Source organism: Bos taurus, chromosome 23 (assembly GCF_002263795.3).
Source record: "Bos taurus isolate L1 Dominette 01449 registration number 42190680 breed Hereford chromosome 23, ARS-UCD2.0, whole genome shotgun sequence".
Lineage (NCBI taxonomy): Eukaryota > Metazoa > Chordata > Mammalia > Artiodactyla > Bovidae > Bos > Bos taurus.
In genome coordinates this window covers 43,341,508-43,361,440 of record NC_037350.1, presented here as the reverse complement: position 1 = coordinate 43,361,440, position 19,933 = coordinate 43,341,508, and the positions used below count along the sequence as shown (strand labels likewise).

General features: G+C 43.1%; 1 protein-coding gene across 12 annotated transcripts in view; it reads left to right on the top strand.

Moving 5' to 3' along the window:
- Positions 1-19,933, top strand: part of PHACTR1 (phosphatase and actin regulator 1) — a 528,680-nt gene that overhangs the window by 441,547 nt on the left and 67,200 nt on the right. For 8 of the 12 annotated variants that reach the window (XM_059880401.1, XM_024983670.2, XM_024983671.2 and 5 more), the window contains 2 exons: positions 15,177-15,344; positions 17,231-17,437. In XM_059880401.1, the coding sequence (XP_059736384.1) occupies positions 15,177-15,344; positions 17,231-17,437 (375 nt within the window). The remainder of the gene's footprint in view (positions 1-15,176; positions 15,345-17,230; positions 17,438-19,933) is intronic. The other 4 variants (XM_024983673.2, XM_059880404.1, XM_059880403.1 and 1 more) reach the window with 1 other exon arrangement.

Genomic DNA, 19,933 nt, shown 5'->3' with positions numbered 1-19,933 from the left:
CCTCCTGCCCCCTATCCCTCCCAGCATCAGAGTCTTTTCCAATGAGTCAACTCTTCGCATGAGGTGGCCAAAGTACTGGAGTTTCAGCTTTAGCATCAGTCCTTCCAAAGAACACCCAGGACTGATCTCCTCTAGAATGGACTGGTTGGATCTCCTTGCATCCAAGGAACTCTCAAGAGTCTTTTCCAACCCCACAGTTCAAAAGCATCAATTCTTCGGCACTCAGCTGTCTTCACAGTCCAACTCTCACATCCATACACGAATAATGGAAAAACCACAGCCTTGACTAGACGGACCTTTGTTGGCAAAGTAATGTCTCTGCTTTTGAATATGCTATCTAGGTTAGTTATACCTTTCCTTCCAAGGAGTAAGCGTCTTTTAATTTTATGGCTGCAGTCACCATCTGCAGTGATTTTGGAGCCCAAAAAGATAAAGTCTGACACTGTTTCCCCATCTATTTCCCATGAAGTGATGGGACCAGATGCCATGATCTTCATTTTCTGAATATTGAGCTTTAAGCCAACTTTTTCACTTTCCTCTTTTACTTTCATCAAGAGGCTCTTTAGTTCTTCGTCACTTTCTGCCATAAGGGTGCTATCATCTGCATTTCTGAGGTTATTGATATTTCTCCCGGCAATCTTGACTCCAGCTTGTGCTTCTTCCAGGCCAGCGTTTCTCATGATGTACTCTGCATATAAGTTAAATAAGCAGGATGACAATATACAGCCTTTACATACTCCTTTAGTCCCACACAGATATCTGTAAAACAACCACATTCTCCTCGAAGCCCTAAGCGCTGGTCCTAGCTCCCTTGTCTTCTGTCTGTAGAAGGTACAGGGCAGCTTCTTAGCTCCCTGGACTCTGGTTTCTGCTTGAATGAACCCCCAGGATCCTAGTTGGCTCCAACCAGCAAAGCCATGCTTGCCTTCCATCCTCTCTTATCGCTCCCAGCCTCCAGCCTGCTTGCTTGAAGACAGTCTGTTACCAAGCAGCTGGTCCTCCTGGAGGCTCTGGGAACACCCCTGGATGCGTACTTTTCAACTCCATTCTGCCCTTGCTTGTCCTTCCAGAGGGTTGCTGGAAGATCAGGGGACATGATCCAGTTTGGGCTTTACGGCCTTTTCTGCCCAGAGAAAGCGCTCAGTAAATGTCAGCAAGGGTCTCCACCAGACATGTGACCTGGACTTCTCCTCTGCTGTTCTTTGATGCCTGTCTTTCTTTCCCGGTTCCCCTTCACCCAAGTCTAGACTCTCTGCTTCCACCCAGAAGAGCTGAGATTCTGTCAGGAGGCTTTAGGACTCCTCCACAGGCCATGCACACTTCTGGAGCTGTGTCTTGCTGCTCTCTGGGTCCCACCATCCACACGTGCCCCAGAGACATCTTTCTTCCCTGTGCCTCCTCCTTCCTACCACTGCAGCTTCTTTAAAGCAAATATCCACTGAACTGGCCATTTGTTGTGATATGGACCAGGTTAGCAAAGCCGTCTGAATCTCCCAGTTCCAGTAATGGGTTCATTTTTGCATATTCATTAGGCTTCCCTGGTGGCTCAGACGGTAAAGCATCTGCCTACAATGCGGGAGACCAGGGTTCGATCCCTGGGTCGGGAAGATCCTCTGGAGAAGGAAATGGCAACCCACTCCAGTACTCTTGCCTGGAAAATCCCATGGACGGAGGAGCCTGGTAGGCTACAGTCTATGGGGTTGCAAAGAGTCAGACACGACTGAGCGACTTCACTTCACTAGGCCCATTATTGTGAGTTTTAAGTCTATTTTGAGCAGGGCTGTCCAGTAGAATTTTCAGCAATAACAGGAATGTTCCGTCATCTTTGCCAGCCAGCATCGCAGCCATCAGCCACGTGTGGTTATCGAGCACCTCCGATGTGGTTAGGCTGACCGAGGAACTGCGTTTTAGGTTTTATTTAGTTTTAACTAACTTAAACCATAACCGTATGTTGGAGAGCAGCTCAGCTAGAGAAACAGAACTGCTTAAATTTTGCAATGACAAGTCCCTATGACTTTCCTTCTCCTACTCTAGCCATTAAAGATTTTTTTAAAAAATCTTGGATTCGCTATTAACTGTGAAGGGCCCACCACACAGTGATATATGATTCTGTGAGAGTTCCACTCTTGTGTAATAGCATAGGAGAGAAACTGTGTCATCCCATTCATTTTATATTCGGTCTCTGCCCCAGTTGCATTTTTGATATCAGAATGCCTAGGAATAGCAAGATGGTAAATCCTCTTTCTGCTGCAAACCTTGGAGTCAAGAGTCATTATCTGGAAATAGTGGTCAGAGCCATCATACCTCATCAGGATAGATGATGTAAAGAACTGATGGGCTCGGGTATAAAGACTGCTGAGGAGGCATAACTGTACCCAGGCAGATGAAAGAAACACCTCTGGGAGACAGACACCACGGTTTGATACGAGGAGGTGTTTGCAATGAGGAAGCCACCAAGAAGCCATGTGAGCTGTGGTTTGCTGACTGTGTGGTCCAGTAAAAGGCAGAAAACGCTGATAAATCCATCAGGGAACAGCTACCGGGAAGTGCAACTGAAACAAGCTACGCGCTTGTTTTAGTCAACGCCACTTTTGTGATAGGAAGTCACTGCAACTCACACACTTCAGGGTTTTCGGCAAAGTCCTCTGTACAAGACAGGAAATATTAGCATCAAAATAGGATATTAAATCCAGAACAATAGCAGCTATTTTTTAAAAAGTAAGGTGATTCTCCAAGCACGAAAACATGTACCATTCCATTCTGTGTTTAAAGTCACCCAGTCTCAGTATCACGGAATCAGTTACATTCTGAGATTGAAATCCATCTTGCGTAGGTTTCAAGCTATTAGCATCGAAAGGATTCTGTGAGTTACCGAGATGCCTGTGTCAGACGCAAAGAAACCTCATACCTCTTGCACATTTGTTCTTCCGTATAAACTAGTCTGAATGATCCAAAGACTTCTGGCCTCGAATAGACATGAAAGATAAACTAGAAGAATCTCTGAGGTGTGGATTCCGAAAGTACAGGTTTAGTGATCCTACAAAGTCCTGCGATGTCTGCTCACAATTCTGGTGGCATATAGATACTTTTAGACACACGATCACACTCTGACAATGACTTTTCTTCACTGGAAAAGAAAATGTACCAGACGTGAGAGAGACACACACACACTGTGTTTTAGTTTTTGTGAATAAGACTCTCAGTTTGTCTTTTTCAAAGCCCGAGATTCAAAAACATTAAGTATTGTTAGTAAATCTCCAGAGTTAATAGAAATGTATTGCTTTCAATATATGTTTAAAATTCTACACGATGATATCTGTAGCACCATTTAGTTTAATGACTTCAACTCCTTGAATTCAAGCAAACTCCAATGACCATGGAGCCATTTCCAGCTTAGATTGAGAGCTTTTCATCTTTCAGTGAAATCCTTAGAGCTGCGGTTGATGGCACATCACTTGGCTGACAATGAGAGCAGCCAGTGGCTTTGAGGACAGTGATTTAGAAGATTACTGGGATTAACAGAAGCTTTTCAAAGCTGTCTATATTGTGGAAATGACACCTATGTGTGTTACTAAACAGTGGCAAGGCAATGGCAACCAACTCCACTACTCTTGCCTGGAAAATCCCATGGGTGGAGGAGCCTGGTGGGCTGCAGTCCATGGGGTCGAGAAGAGTCAGACACGACTGAACGACTTCACTTTCACTTTTCACCGTCATGCATTGGAGAAGGAAATGGCAACCCACTCCATTGTTCCTGCCTGGAGAATCCCAGAGATGGGGGAGCCTGGTGAGCTGCCATCTATGGGGTCACACAGAGTTGGACACAACTGAAGGGACTTAGCAGCAGTGCCCCCTTAGTGGATGAACTTTTTTTCTACTCTAATGGAAAAAGTGTATCAACGTCAAGAAAGAAAAAATAAAAAGACATCAATGAAGTCCATGTTTCATAGCTCCCCATCACCAGTGACACTTGTTGGTCACTTCGGCTCTATGGGGTCCCCATCAGCCACTCAGCAGAGATGCCCTTTTTGGTCAAAGGACATGTATTGAAAGCTACAGCAGCAGCTCTGTCTCAAAGGGAAAAAACAATTAGCAAATACTTGCAGTAGAGCTCTTCTTCCATGTCTTCACAAAGATGATTATTTGCTTTAACATAGGTGGCTGCACTTTTTGCTCTAATTATAGCTGTTGGCGATTGCCAGTAAATTCAAACGCGTTTGAATTTTCATAGGTCTGCATGTGTGAATTCTACACATTGCGTTACCGACGGGGATGCAGCGTAGCTAACACTTCCTAATGTTTTGAGTCTAAAATTCTCACAGGGTGCTTCACATACATAATCATTTTTCCTTCTACTGGAAGCATCAATGTAACCGTGATTTCGTGACATTCATTGTTCTCCTCTTCTGCACGTCTTTTATTCAGAATTTGCATCCTAGCAGTGCAGTAACTGTGGAGAAGGGGTAAAAAGTTGGGCTCAGAGAAAATAGCTATTCAAGAAACCTGAGGAGTAAGGAGGGGGTTTTCCCTTGCCAACAAAAATTATTAGGTTTTCATGTAACTGAACAAGGCAGCATGCCAGTGTTTGTTATTTTTTTTGTACATGTAAGCATCTCCATTGGAAAAAAAAAAAATTAATGACCATTAAGCTCTACTCATGGAGAAGGCAATGGCAACCCAGTCCAGTACTCTTGCTTGGAAAATCCCATGGACCGAGAAGCCTGGTGGGCTGCAGTCCATGGGGTCGCTAAGAGTCAGACACAACTGAGCGACTTCCCTTTTACTTTTCACTTTCATGCATTGGGGAAGGAAATGGCAACCCACTCCAGTGTTCTTGCCTGGAGAATCCCGGGGATGGGGGAGCCTGGTGGGCTGCCGTCTATGGGGTCGTACAGGGTCGGATATGACTGGAGCGACTTAGCAGCAGCAGCAAGCTCTACTCATATCTTGCCAAGCTCACTTTAGAACTTTGCAGCGTGCCTGCATATTTCCTCTTGAGGGCATTGTAATCAACCCATGCCTCTCATTCTCCGTTCCTGGTTTTGCACTTGACATTGTTTCAAGCACACGGTTAGGGGTCAGCGTCACCCACAGGGTCATTTCACTTGCATTTCTTTCGTTCCCAGCCAGGCTGTGCATTTCACGAGGGGCACCTGGAACTGATTTCTATTTATTTGTACAAATACTCCGCATACTTGGAATAGCCATTCTTTTATAGTTATGTTTGGTTCAGATTTCCCCATCATGCTGGTTTTTCTCCCTTATACTGGTTGTACAGTGTTTTATTTTGCGAATTAAAAACCTAAAAGTTCGCTCAGAGACTACTATCAACAATTATATGCCAATAAAATGGACAATGTGGAAGAAATGGACAAATTCTTAGAAAAGTACAACTTTCCAAAACTTGACCAGGAAGAAATAGAAAATCTTAACAGACCCATCACAAGCACGGAAATTGAAACTGTAATCAAAAATCTTCCAGCAAACAAAAGCCCAGGTCCAGATGGCTTCACAGCTGAATTCTACCAAAAATTTAGAGAAGAGCTAACACCTATCCTGCTCAAACTCATCCAGAAAATTGCAGAGGAAGGTAAACTTCCAAACTCATTCTATGAGGCCACCATCACCCTAATACCAAAACCTGACAAAGATCCCACAAAAAAAGAAAACTACAGGCCAATATCACTGATGAACATAGATGCAAAAATCCTTAACAAAATTCTAGCAATCAGAACCCAACAACACATTAAAAAGATCATACACCATGACCAAGTGGGCTTTATCCCAGGGATGCAAGGATTCTTCAATATCCACAAATCAGTCAATGTAATACACCACATTAACAAATTGAAAAATAAAAACCATATGATTATCTCAATAGATGCAGAGAAAGCCTTTGACAAAATTCAACATCCATTTATGATAAAAACTCTCCAGAGCAGGAATAGAAGGAACATACCTCAACATAATAAAGGCTATATATGACAAACCCACAGCAAACATTATCCTCAATGGTGAAAAATTGAAAGCATTTCCTCTAAAGTCAGGAACAAGACAAGGGTGCCCACTTTCACCATTACTATTCAACATAGTTTTGGAAGTTTTGGCCACAGCAATCAGAGCAGAAAAAGAAATAAAAGGAATCTAAATTGGAAAAGAAGAAGTAAAACTCTCACTATTTGCAGATGACATGATCCTCTACATAGAAAACCCTAAAGACTCCACCAGAAAATTACTAGAACTAATCAATGACTATAGTAAAGTTGCAGGATATAAAATCAACACACAGAAATCCCTTGCATTCCTATACACTAATAATGAGAAAACAGAAAGAGAAATTAAGGAAACAATTCCATTCACCATTGCAACAGAATAAAATACTTAGGAATATATCTACCTAAAGAAACTAAAGACCTATATATAGAAAACTATAAAACACCAGTGAAAGAAATCAAAGAGGACACTAATAGATGGAGAAATATACCATGTTCATGGATTGGAAGAATCAATATAGTGAAAATGAGTATGCTACCCAAAGCAATTTATAGATTCAATGCAATCCCTACCAAGCTACCAACAGTATTCTTCTCAGAGCTAGAACAAATAATTTCACAATTTGTATGGAAATACAAAAAACCTCGAATAGCCAAAGCAATCCTGAAAAAGAAGAATGGAACTGGAGGAATCAACCTACCTGACTTCAGGCTCTACTACAAAGCCACAGTTATCAAGACAGTATGGTACTGGCACAAAGACAGAAATATAGATCAATGGAACAAAATAGAAAGCCCAGAGATAAATCCACACACATATGGACACCTTATCTTTGACAAAGGAGGCAAGAATATACAATGGATTAAAGACAATCTCTTTAACAAGTGGTGCTGGGAAAACTGGTCAACCACTTGTAAAAGAATGAAACTAGAACACTTTCTAACACCATACACAAAAATAAACTCAAAATGGATTAAAGATCTCAATGTAAGACCAGAAACTATAAAACTCCTAGAGGAGAACATAGGCAAAACACTCTCTGACATACATCACAGCAGGATCCTCTATGACCCACCTCCCAGAATATTGGAAATAAAAGCAAAAATAAACAAATGGGACCTAATTAAACTTAAAAGCTTCTGCACATCAAAGGAAACTATCAGCAAGGTGAAAAGACAGCCTTCAGAATGGGGGAAAATAATAGCAAATGAAGCAACTGACAAACAACTAATCTCAAAAATATACAAGCAACTCCTACAGCTCAACTCCAGAAAAATAAACGACCCAATCAAAAAATGGGCCCAAGAACTAAATAGACATTTCTCCAAAGAAGACATACAGAGGGCTAACAAACACATGAAAAGATGCTCAACATCACTTATTATCAGAGAAATGCAAATCAAGACCACTATGAGGTACCATTTCACACCAGTCAGAATGGCTGCGATCCAAAAGTCTACAAATAATAAATGTTGGAGAGGGTGTGGAGATAAGGGAACCCTCTTACACTGTTGGTGGGAATGCAAACTAGTACAGCCACTATGGAGAACAGTGTGGAGATTCCTTAAAAAACTGGAAATAGAACTGCCTTATGATCCAGCAACCCCACTGCTGGGCATACACACTGAGGAAACCAGAAGGGAAAGAGACACGTGTACCCCAGTGTTCATCACAGCACTGTTTATAATAGCCAGGACATGGAAGCAACCTAGATGTCCATCAGCAGATGAATGGATAAGAAAGCTGTGGTACATATACACAATGGAGTATTACTCAGCCATTAAGAAGAATTCATTTGAATCAGTTCTAATGAGGTGGATGAAACTGGAGTCTATTATACAGAGCGAAGTAAGCCAGAAGGAAAAACACCAATGCAGTATACTAACGCATATATATGGAACTTAGAAAGATGGAAACAATAACCCTGTGTACGAGACAGCAAAAGAGACACTGATGTATGGAACAGTCTTATGGACTCTGTGGGAGAAGGAGAGGGTGGGAAGATTTGGGAGAATGGCATTGAAACATGTAAAATATCATGTATGAAACGAGATGCCAGTCCAGGTTCAATGCACGATACTGGATGCTTGGGGCTAGTGCACTGGGATGACCCAGAGGGATGGTATGGGGAGGGAGGAGGGAGGAGGGTTCAGGATGGGGAACACATGTGTACCTGTGATGGATTCATTTTGATATTTGGCAAAACTAATAAATTATGTAAAGTTTAAAAATAAAATTTAAAAAATAAAAACCTAAAAGTTTATGAGTAAGTTAATACATTTCTGGCTTCCTTCTTATGCACCCTAAATAAATAAATATGTCTGTGAGTATATATATATATGTCAATCACCCTAAAACCAGAGGGTATCTTAAAGCAAAACAAACAACAACAACAAAATTTTTTGGAATATTGTCACATAGGTAACATCTGGTTATAGGTAGATGTCATTCCTAAATAAACTGAATTAGAACAAAAAATATATATTTTTAAAAACATCTTTCAAGCCAACTCTCTGGAACACAGCTTTTATATATTGGGTTAGCCACAGAGTTCATCCCAGTTTCTCATACCATCTTATGGGAAAACCCAAATGAACTTTTTGACCAACCAGTAGATTGTACTCTTAGAACATTAAGAAAAATTTTATGCAAGACAAGAGGTGAATCTCCATCTGTTCCAAACACACATCTACTCCCTTCCTTCGCCTCTCATTTTTCTTCTTCTGTTTCTCAGGGCTTAACTTCTCACGCTTCTTTTCCTCATCTTTCACCCCAGCTCGTGTACACCAAATTCCTCCCTGTCTGCATTTCTGCACCCCGTCTTGCCTCACTCTTTCCCCAGGGGATGTCTGTTTCCTCCTCAGCATTTAGCACAATGCCTGGCCTGTGGCAGGAGGGGCAGGGCAGAATATGGTTCAACTCCAGGCCTTTGGAGGCAGCCGCCCTAACAGTCGTTTCTCCAGGTATCCTAAGGAGCTAACAGCAGATCTGTTTGTGAGGCTCAGTGGGTGTGACCCCACATTGTTCACGATAGGGTCTCAGTAGGTGTTTGTCAGTCGAATGAATTCATTCACTCTCACCTGTCCCTTGGGAGAAGGCAATGGCACCCCACTCCAGCACTCTTGCCTGGAAAATCCCATGGATGGAGGAGCCTGGTAGGCTGCAGTCCATGGGGTCGCTAAGAGTCGGACACGACTGAGCGACTTCACTTTCACTTTTCACTTTCATGCACTGGAGAAGGAAATGGCAACCCACTCCAGTGTTCTTGCCTGGAGAATCCCAGGGACAGGGGAGCCTGGTGGGCTGCCGTCTCTGGGGTCGCACAGAGTCGGACACGACTGAAGCGACTGAGCAGCACAGCAGCACCTCTCCCTTCACTCTCCTTAACTTGATGTGAGCCTGACTTACCAGCATCTTCAATTCTTGTGCCTCACAAGGAAGAGAAGACAGTGACTGGCCAGGTCTCCATCTCAATCCATTGCTTTCTACGTCTCACCATTTGTCGTGACTCTGACTTGCACTCTCTTCTGCATTCTTTTCTCTTCGCTTCTGTGACCGGATGCTCCCGTTGGGCATGTCTGCACCTGGCTCATCTTTTACTTTTCTTCCCCACCCTGGTGCCCTCTCCAGTCCCATCTCCCTTCGTGACAAGTTCATAATCCATGGTTAGACCACGCAACCTCCTGCTTTCTCTTTGAGATTTAAACCAGCCGCCTCTGTTACGTGTTAGCCCCGTGAACGACATTTCCTGCCCTAAACCTCATCATGAAAAGGCACTGTTGCTATTCTGGGTTCTCTTGCTTGTCCAGTTCCTTCCCTCCAGTCCAGTAGTTCTCAAAATGTGGAACCCTGACCAGCAAAAGCAGCTTTGGCATCACCCAAGAATTTATTAGACACGCGTGTTCTCAGTTCCACGCCAAACCTCATGAGTCAGAGACTCTGGGAGTGAGGCCCTGTCATCTGTGTTTTAACTGCCTGCCAGGAAATTGTGATGCCCATGAAAGTTTGAGAACCACTGCCTTAACCTGTCTGGTCTCCTCCTGCCTTCTCCCTTCCTCCTTTCCACACTTTGCTAATTCTAGTAGGAACTGTCTTAATACCTGAAGATAATTGTACCATTTTGAAAATTACAGTATGTGAAACGTCAAAATGATTTCCAATACTCAATGAGCTTTTGCTCATTCATACTAACAAGAGACTGTGCAATGGAAGATCAGAAAGAGGAATTCAGGAAGCAATTCCACTTACCATTGTATCAAAAAGAGCAAATACCTAAGAAACTGTGATGATCTTGATAGATGAAAGTAGAAATATTCTGTAAGACTCATTTTATTCAGGAGAGTTAAATTCTTCCTGGGAGGGAAAACAGTTTTTTCTAATGATGTTTATTTTAAAAATGCTAGTAATGTGCTGTGGAGAAGGCAGTGGCACCCCACTCCAGTATTCTTGCCTGGAAAATCCCATGGACGGAGGAGCCTGGTAGGCTGCAGTCCATGGGGTCGCACAGAGTCGGACACGACTGAAGCGACTTAGCAGCAGCAGCAGCAGCAGTAATCTGCTGATAACAGAACTGGTAAATAGTAAAAAGACATGGAGAGCCTAAACAGTCTTCAGAGATACAAGCTATTATGTATAAGATGTATAGACAACAGGGTCCTACTGTGTAATAGCACAGGGAACTATATTCAGTATTCTGTGCTAAGCCATAATGGAAAAGAATATGAAAAAGGAATGTGTGCGTATATACACCTGTGTATGTGTATCTATACATACATGTGTGAATATATACATGTGTGTATATATACACATACGTGTGTGTATATATCCACACATATATGTGTATATATGCACATGTGCATGTATATTATATATAATAACTGAATCACTTTACAGTAGAAATTAATACAACCTTGTGAATCAACTATTCATCAATAAATTAGTCTTTAGATGAATCAACCTTGAAGTTACTAAGCATTCGGAATTCCCAACTAATTCCTCATAGCTTGATGATGAGAACATGGAGTTCATTACGTTCATGCTTCTACCTTTTGTGTGCATTTGAAAACATAAGAATTTTAAAAATAACTGTTACTTTAACAGCAGCATCTTTTTAATCCCATATTATATGAATCCAAATCAGATTTAATTTTTGTCATCATCTATCTTAGTCATAAGTGATATCAATAATGAATCTGTACTTATTGCATGGTTTTAATTTACTTCTACCAGATGTGTGCATATATATGTAGGTAAGTAGGTATGTCGATAGGTAAAACATGGTTATCAATGTTAATATTGAAGAAATGACCAAAAGCCCAGAAATCTGCTGCTGTGTAAATTGACAAACCCTATAGAAAAATGACTTAATGATATCCAGGTCTGTGTCAGTAGACATTAAAATATTAATACACATAAATGTCTTTATCGGACTCTCTTCTAAAGGGGAGAATTCTAATTGCAGAGAAGGTTTTATACCAGAAGGTAATCGGCAGAGATTTCTGTTTTTATAAGAGCATGCTGCTGCTGCTGCTGCTAAGTTTCTTCAGTCGTGTCCTACTCTGTGCGACCCCATAGATGGCAGCCCACCAGGCCCCGCCGTCCCTGGGATTCTCCAGGCAAGAACACTGGAGTGGTTTGCCATTTCCTTCTCCAATGCATGAAAGAGAAAAGTGAAAGTGAAGTCGCTCAGTCGTGTCTGACTCCTAGCGACCCCATGGACTGCAACCCACCAGGCTCCTCCGTCCATGGGTTTTCCAGGCAAGAGTACAGCATAAAGCATTCGAAATCCCTTTGTGACCAACCACAGAGAGATAATCATTAAGATGATAACTATGCAAATTATAATGCTTATAAAATTTAAAAAACAAGACGAAATAAAATTTGATACATACAACTACGTATGGAAAAAGAACTTTTCTGTTAGGGTAGAAATATGATTCATGTCATATTTCTCCTTTTTTCTAATTTTGTTTTTTAATGAGATGTGTATTTAGAAGTTGCGGTGGTGGAATTCACCAGATTGTTTCCTCTCCCAAATGACTTGGGCCTTTGTGATTTAGCAAAGGTACTTTTTAACCCGTAGGGAGCTAAATTTTTTGAGAGTTGATGTGTCCCAAGAGGGGTGAACAATACTGCTTCCCCGTAACCACCAAGACCTCTAGCGCTACTGCTGTGGTGTCTTTTCTTCCCCTTAATGTTGCATCTACAGTTCTTAGACGTAAGTAGTCAAAGTAGCTAAAATATGTAGCGATCATTCCATCACATCTTTGCCCCAAAGAAGCAAAATATGGCAACAACCCTGAAACCCCTCCTCCTCTGGCTGTTTTAAGCCAGTACTTTTACTATACTGCTGCTGCTAAGTCGATTCAGTCGTGTCCGACTCTGTGCGACCCCGTAGACGGCAGCCCACCAGGCTCCCCCGTCCCTGGGATTCTCCAGGCAAGAACACTGGAGTGGGTTGCCATTTCCTTCTCCAATGCATGAAAGTGAAAGGTGAAAATGAAGTTGCTCAGTCGTGTCCGACTCTTCAAGACCCCATGGACTGCAGCCTACCAGGCTCCTCCGTCCATGGGATTTTCCAGGTAAGAGTACTGGAGTGGGGTGCCAGAACATCCAAAATCAGAATGGTTTCCCAGAGATGCAGTAAACCTGACGGCAGTGCCATCATTATTCCGCCACCTGGGAACCCGAAGCAGAGGTGCTTCCCATGTTGTCTGTTTGAACAAGACGAAGTAAAGGACCCGGGACTGTCCGTTACTGGATGGCGCTGCGTTAACGCTCACAACTGCGGCTTTTCCCATCCTGGGTACTCTCAGTTCAGCTGAGTGTTTCCCAAATAGCCTTGGCCTGACAGTCTGCTCTTCTCTTAGGAATGAGACGTCATAGCCGTATTGTTAATCACGATTATAGTGACTACTGCCTCCATTTGAGACATATAAAAAGGCCACGTGAGGGGCTTTCCTGGCCATCTAGGGGCTAAGACTCCGCACTTCCACTGCATGGGGCATGGGTTCCATCCCTGGTTGGGGAACTAACATCGCACATGCTAAGCAGCATGACCAACAGCAAACAAAAGCCCAATTAACAAAAAAAAATTTTAAGGCCAAGTGAAAAGAAAGAAAAAATAAACCCACAGTCTTCAAAAATTAGTGCTTTAAAGTATCTGCTTCAAATGACTTTTTGGTGTACATTATATTTTTTTCTATGTGTATAAAATTTCAGGTCAAATATCATAAGTCCTTGAACCATATGCTACCTAAAGCCTGTCAGTTTATAAATTGCTCTGTTGAGCATGCGTTTCATCAGGCCAGTTCTAAATGAGGAGGAAAGGGGGTAGGTAGAGGAATCTTTTGCTGCTGTATCATCATTGTGTAGAAAATTAAAGCCTTGGGAGGAACACAGCAAAAGGAAAAGCTTATTTATCCATGATTAACCATGGAGGCATTTCACTGTTGTATTTCTTCAAGTAAATCATCTGTCTTCTCGTTGTAAGGCAGGTAATTGCTTTGCTGATTTCTGTGTTTCTGCCCAAACATAACTTAGAGCCTTTCATCTGGATATTTATTCATCTGGCTGGAACAGCTTTCAGTCCTCTTTAAAAATTAATTTGACTTTAATGTCTAGCTATCTAGGACTCCCCTGGGCTAGGAGGAAATCACACCCAGGGAGTTTTGATTTGACAAACGGCTGTTGTGTAGGAGACTTTGATCCTCCACCGTGGTGTTAACTGGCTGCTCCTTGTCTTGCTGAGCTTTGACAAGATCAAAGCATACACCCTGCCCAGCAGAATCAGTGATGGGCACCAGGAGAATCCTGGCACCTCCCAGTGACTCTGGGCCGCTGCAGCCCTGCAGCTGGAGCTCAGAGACCCCTAAACGTGTCTACTTGGAGAGATTGGATGTGGGCAGAGGTGCCGAGAAGACAGGGTGAGTCTTTCCTAGTGCCTTGATGTCCCAGGTCCCCATGCTGTTGAGCACTTGAAGCCTTTGGCTCCCAGAAGTAGGAATTCCTGACCTCGTTTTCCATCTCTGAGTCCTGCTTAGTGTTTCCAGGTTTTCAAAAATTATGAAGAAAATTTGATTTTCATTTTTGTTTAAAGAACAAATATAAAACATGGTATATTATGATTTTTTAGCACTTTTAAAATGTTAAAACTTTTGTAAATGTTTTTAAATTTTCAATTAAAGTATAGTTGATTAACAATATTGTGTAAGTTTCAGGTATACAGCACAGATAGTCAGTTATACATATATGTGTGTGTGTGTGTGTGTATATATATATACACTCTTTTTCAGATTCTTTTCCCTTATAGTTTACTGCAAAAATATAGTTGCCTGTGCTATACTGTAGGTTCTTGTTTGTTATTTACATATTTTATATATAGTAGAATGTATATGTTAATACTAACCTCCTAATGTATTCCTCCCTGCTCCCTTTCTCCTTTGGTAATGATAAGTTTGCATTCTATGTCTGTGAGTCTCTGTTTTATTTTTTAAAAAAAAAAAGTTCATTCGTATCTTTTTCTTTTTAATTCCACATAAGCAATATCATATGATACTTGTCTTTCCCAGTCTGGCTCACTGAACTAGTGTGATGATTTCTAGGGTTTTTTTCTAGGTTCACATTGCTGTGTATGGCATTCCCGCATTCTTTTTTATGGCTGAGTAATATTCCATATGGGCTTCCTGGTGGTTCAGACAGTAAAGAATCTGTCTGTAATGCAGATCTGGGTTCGATCCCTGGGTTGGGAAGATCCCCTAGAGAAGGGAATGATTACCCACTCCAGTATTCTGGCCTGGAAAATTCCATGGACAGAGGAGTCTGGCGGGCTACAGTTCATGGAGTTGCAAAGAGTCAGACATGACTGAGTGACTTTTCAGTTTCACAATATTCCATACATATGTATATACACATACATACATACATACATACACACACACAGCAGATCTTTTTTATCCATTCATCTGTCGATGGAGAGAAAACAGGCACACTACTGAAGATCATTGGAAATGGTTTCCCTGGTGGTTAGATGCCTTAAAAGCAAAATAACAAGTGCAGACTTTGTGTCTGGTCTTGATGAAGATTGTTCAAAAGCATCCAGACTCAGGTAGCAGGCTATAAATGTCACTCTTTCCTGCAAGGCAGGCATATCTAACTCTGCGGTCTTTTTCTCGCTCCAACAGATGGGGAGCTCTCCATATCGAATGAAGATGACTCCCTGGAAAACGGGCAGTCCCTGAGCTCCAGCCAGCTGTCTCTGCCTGCCCTGTCCGAAATGGAGCCAGTCCCGATGCCCAGGGATCCCTGCTCATATGAGGTGCTCCAGCCTGCTGACATCATGGATGGGACAGGTAATGCCCCCTGATAGACATTGAATTGGTCCCCAGCATGTGGTGTGGCGGGCCTTCAGCCTGGATGGACTTGGGCTTCTGTTCTGAAGCCCCCTGAACATAAGGATCTCCTGGAAATGAGGATGGAAGTGACCGATTTAGTATCGGGTTGGTCATGAAAGTTCCTTTGGGTTTTTCCATAAAACGTTACAGAAAACTTGAACAAGGTTTTCGGCCAACCCAGTACATGCTGAGTGTAAAAATATGGAGGAAATATCCATTTATTTTTCTACAATCTTTAAAAACACTTTTAAAACCTAAATCTCTTTAAAGAAGATAGATCTTGTTTTGTAATATAGATGATTTAAAACGTCATCGTTTTGTTTTCTAACATTCGTTCCTGCTAACGCTGAGCCCCATGCTTCTGCAGGATGTCTAAGTCACCTGGTCACAAAGCCCTGGTATGCCTTTGAATCCTCATCCCGATATAACAGTTAACTGTTACATCACTTTAGCAGACTGTACCAGTTTACCGTATAAAATTGATGTATTAATTGTACAACTTAACCAGTTAAGTTGTATCCTGCTGACAGGTGATTTGTGATGCCATCTGACCGTCACTCCCTCTTTGGTCCAGAGTCGCCAATATTCAGTCCCTCCGAAGGACTGCAGAGTGGTCCTCTTTAGCCAGATGGTGGTGCGCTCCTGACAGCCAGTAAGGAGAGGCCCTTGCTATCAGGAGACCAGCCTCCGGGGAGGGACCTCTGGCAATGTCTGGAGTCTGGGGAGGGAGGCCACGTCCTTCCTCTGTCTACACCGTGTGCAAAGTCTGCAACACGGAGCTCAGGCGGGAGGCGGGAGTGATGGCGGTTCAGAGAGTCGGCGCCCTGCTTCACTTTGGGACCCTGTGAGTCGCTGCTCCATCAATGTCCAGCACTGGTAACACCAGTGTCCCTTGAGCCAGGGGAGAACCTGGTTCTCCTGCGGATGATGTGCAAGGCTTTGATGCTGTCAGGAACACTGCTGCCCGGATTAGGGAGGAAGGAGGAGGCAGGGGAGTACTCTTGTACAGGCTTTCTTACTGGAGCAGTGATGGTAGGGGGGAGTACGCATCTGAGTTGCATTTCCTTCCCAACCTCCCCCCTTCCCAGCTGGAGAGATTGTTCCAACTAAAGCCGTAAATTGAGATTTCTCTCCAGCCTTCCTTGTGACATTGGGATCAGACAGATTTGATTTGTTGTCCTGAGATCTGTCGCCCTTGGGAAGTCGTAGAGTCTCCTTCAGTCTTCAGCTAGGTCACCAGTCTGATGGGAGGACCTCTGCTACCACCCAGGACAGCTCTTAACTGGAGCTGATCTGGGTCCTGCACCCCCACCCCCAGGGGGAGAGGAAGAGGTGGGCCTGGAGCAATAAGGAATGGGCAGAATCCAAACGAGAAAACCATGCTTCTGGCGAGGGTAGGAGAGAGGAGCAGAGAAAACAAAAAGGATGTTAATTTGGAGCATCCTTCACCTTGTCCAGGTGTATAGGAGCCAGTGCCCCTGAAACTGCAGAGCGCCCCCTGAACACTGATGTGCAGCTTGGACGGCCCCGAAGCTGAAGGAGCAGCCGCCCCAGGATATGGGGGTTGCCTGCCCAGTGTCAGCCCTTAGGCCGCCCTCAGACCCAGGAGCAAAGGGCAAACACACCCCAAGGAGGCTCAGAGGGGCTCCTGGTCCTTGCTCCTCTGTGCCTGCCCATCTGTTGCCTGTCGCCGTGGTCCGTGAGTTGGTGTTGGTGCGCCCGCGGAATGCGCGCTGCACGCTCTGCCGCGTCGCTGGCCTGCGCTGCGCCCCCGCGGCTGCCGCCAGCCCCACCCACGCTGCGTGTGTGTAATGTCCTCGTGTGTCATGTGGTTGTCCCCTCAGTGTCCGAAGAGAGTCCCTCTGCCAGTGAGTCTGGAGCCCTCCTGTCCCAAGATCCTTCAGCCAAACCAGTCCTGTTCCTGCCCCCCAAAAAACCTGCTGCTTCCCCCGGAGACCACGAGGACACCCCTGTGAAGCAGCTCTCTCTCCTCAAGCAGCCCCCCGCCCTGCCTCCCAAACCCACTGCCAGGATTGGCAACCACTTACCAGGTGAGTCAGCACGCCTTCTGGGGACCCGCCGCCCTGCCTTCCCTTCACGGGATCCTTTCTTGCTTTTTACCTGAGAACCTTTGGCGAGGTCGCCCTGTGGGACACTTTGGTGTTTCTGTGTGTGTCTTGGTACACGCCGTTGTGACCTGGGTTTGTGTGTGTGTGTTCCGAGGCATGCAGTATACACCTGCCAGCCACGTGCTCAGGGCCTCCAGTCGTGTGCACCAGTAAGTATGTCCGTTGGCATTGATGTGGCTAAGAGTGTTTGCCCGTCTAGGTGGGTTAGATTCACCGTCCAAATCTTCGTGGAGATAGAGGAGCACCTGTTCTCTTCATCATGAGTTTGCTAAAGCATTCAATTTTTTGTCTCTGAATACTTCATCTGAAACCCAGTGTATTTCTTCTTTTAAAATGTATACCTGTGCTGTTCTGTTTGTGGGGCAGGGTGGGGAGCAAAGATAGTAATTTGCAAAATATTGTGGAAAATACTTTTAAGAGGAATGTTGTCCTAAAATGACTGCTTTTTAATTGAAGTGTGGTTGATTTATGATACTGTTTTAATCGGGTGTATGGCAAAATGATTCAGTTATATATATATTTTCAGATTATCAACGGGATTAACAGATACAAACCTCTACAGAAAATAGATAAGCTTGATAAGCATCAAGGATTTACTATATAGCACAGGGGACTGTGTTCAATATTTTGTAATTACCTGAAATGACTTTAAAATTCATTGTTCAATGTTAGGTAACACATGCACCTCCAGTTATTAAATTGGGCATTTAGTGGAATTGCGCTTCGCTGTACATTAGCACATGAATCGGGTACCACTTAGTGGTTTAAAGTTGTGGTATAATCGGAGGTTCAAGATTTCAGAGGGATGTTTCTCCAGCCTTGATAATAATCCCACATGATACTGACTGATTTCCTTTTTATATGTTTGCTATTTTGATAAATAGTTTCTAATTGATCCCTATATATTTTTGTAAGATGGAAGGAGGGTGCAAGAATATCCATTTATTTTATCATTAAAAAACTGGGGTTCAAGGAAAGAAGTGACTTTTCCAGGGCTGGCGGGAATCTGCAGTAAAGCCAACATTAGACCCTGTTTCCCGATTCCTAAGTCAATCACTGTTGTTTCCATGGCCGTAGGACGTCTCTCACATAACGCGGAGGCTTATTAGTTATAATTCAAATAGAAGTTTGTGTCAGGCTCCTCTATCAAAATACATACCCATCCAAGTCAGTGTTTGTGGTTCAAAAGAGCAAGTTTCCAATTAAAGAAACCGCTCAACACAGTAGTAACACTTTAGTGTTCCCAAATTTAAATGCAGAGAAAACCACAAAGGAAAAGAGCCTTCTTAAGCCTCCCTGAAAAGATAACCACTGTCTGTCATTGATCTAACAGAAAAAGTGAAATGCTAGTTTACTTTTTCTTTGCCCTCACTTATGTCTTATGAACTGGTCCTCATGTTACTAAAATATTCCACAAAGTGATTTTGTTAGCTACATTGTAGGGGACCCCAATTAAATGAGGGACCCCTTAAGGGGTTTCTATCTTCCTTATTATAAAAAACTCAATATCTCCACAATGTGCATGTATTTTTATAAGCATTTCTGAGTTTTTCCTCACTTATTCCTGGTATGAGAATTGCTCATTCTGATTCTAGAACTAAATTATGTACTTTTAAGGTCTGTGTACATTTTAAGACTGAGAGGCCAAGTTTCCCTTGAGAAAGCTTAAATATTGAAAAAAGTAAACTCCTGTATATAGTACATATTTATTCAGCACACCTAACTGTAGGCAGAATACTGTGCTAGGTATCAAAATATGACAGCTCAGTATATATGTATATGATATATATACAATTATGAATATATCCTCATTAAATTTCCAGAAATAGAATGCCAGAATAACTACCATCAGGTGTAATCCTTGCCGTTTAGCACAGTCTGCTAAAAAGGCTCCTGGAGAGCCTGAAACTTGAGCCCACCCTTAAGGCATGAGGGACTTAAAGAGAATGAGGGAAGGCTCAGAGGTGGCCCTGCTTCAGGCCAGTGACAAGGAGGCGGAGCTGGGATGGAGGGGCCTTCTTGGGCTGTGTTGAGAGAGAGGGTTTACTCCTACCTACCATGTGAGAATTTTGATTTTAGGCAGTGGTGGCCTTTGGAGGATTTTGAGCTGGGGAGTGAGTGATAGGGTGAAAACTAGACTTTAAAATACATTCCTGGGTCATTGTGTAAAATGAACCAGAAGAAGAGGAGGTTGACAGCCGAACCGAGAAGCCAGTGAAGCCACCTGTACGCCTCATTCTCCAGAAGCATTAGTTGAATTAAATCGAACAATTTAAGGCAGGGAGACACTTTGAGAGGCCGCTCCATTTGTTGAAACAGAAGCTAAAATTATCAGCTTATGGCAGTGGGAAGAGACGGAATGGATGAGTAGATAAGACATTTTAAAAGAAGAATTAACAGGGACTTCCCTGGCGGTCC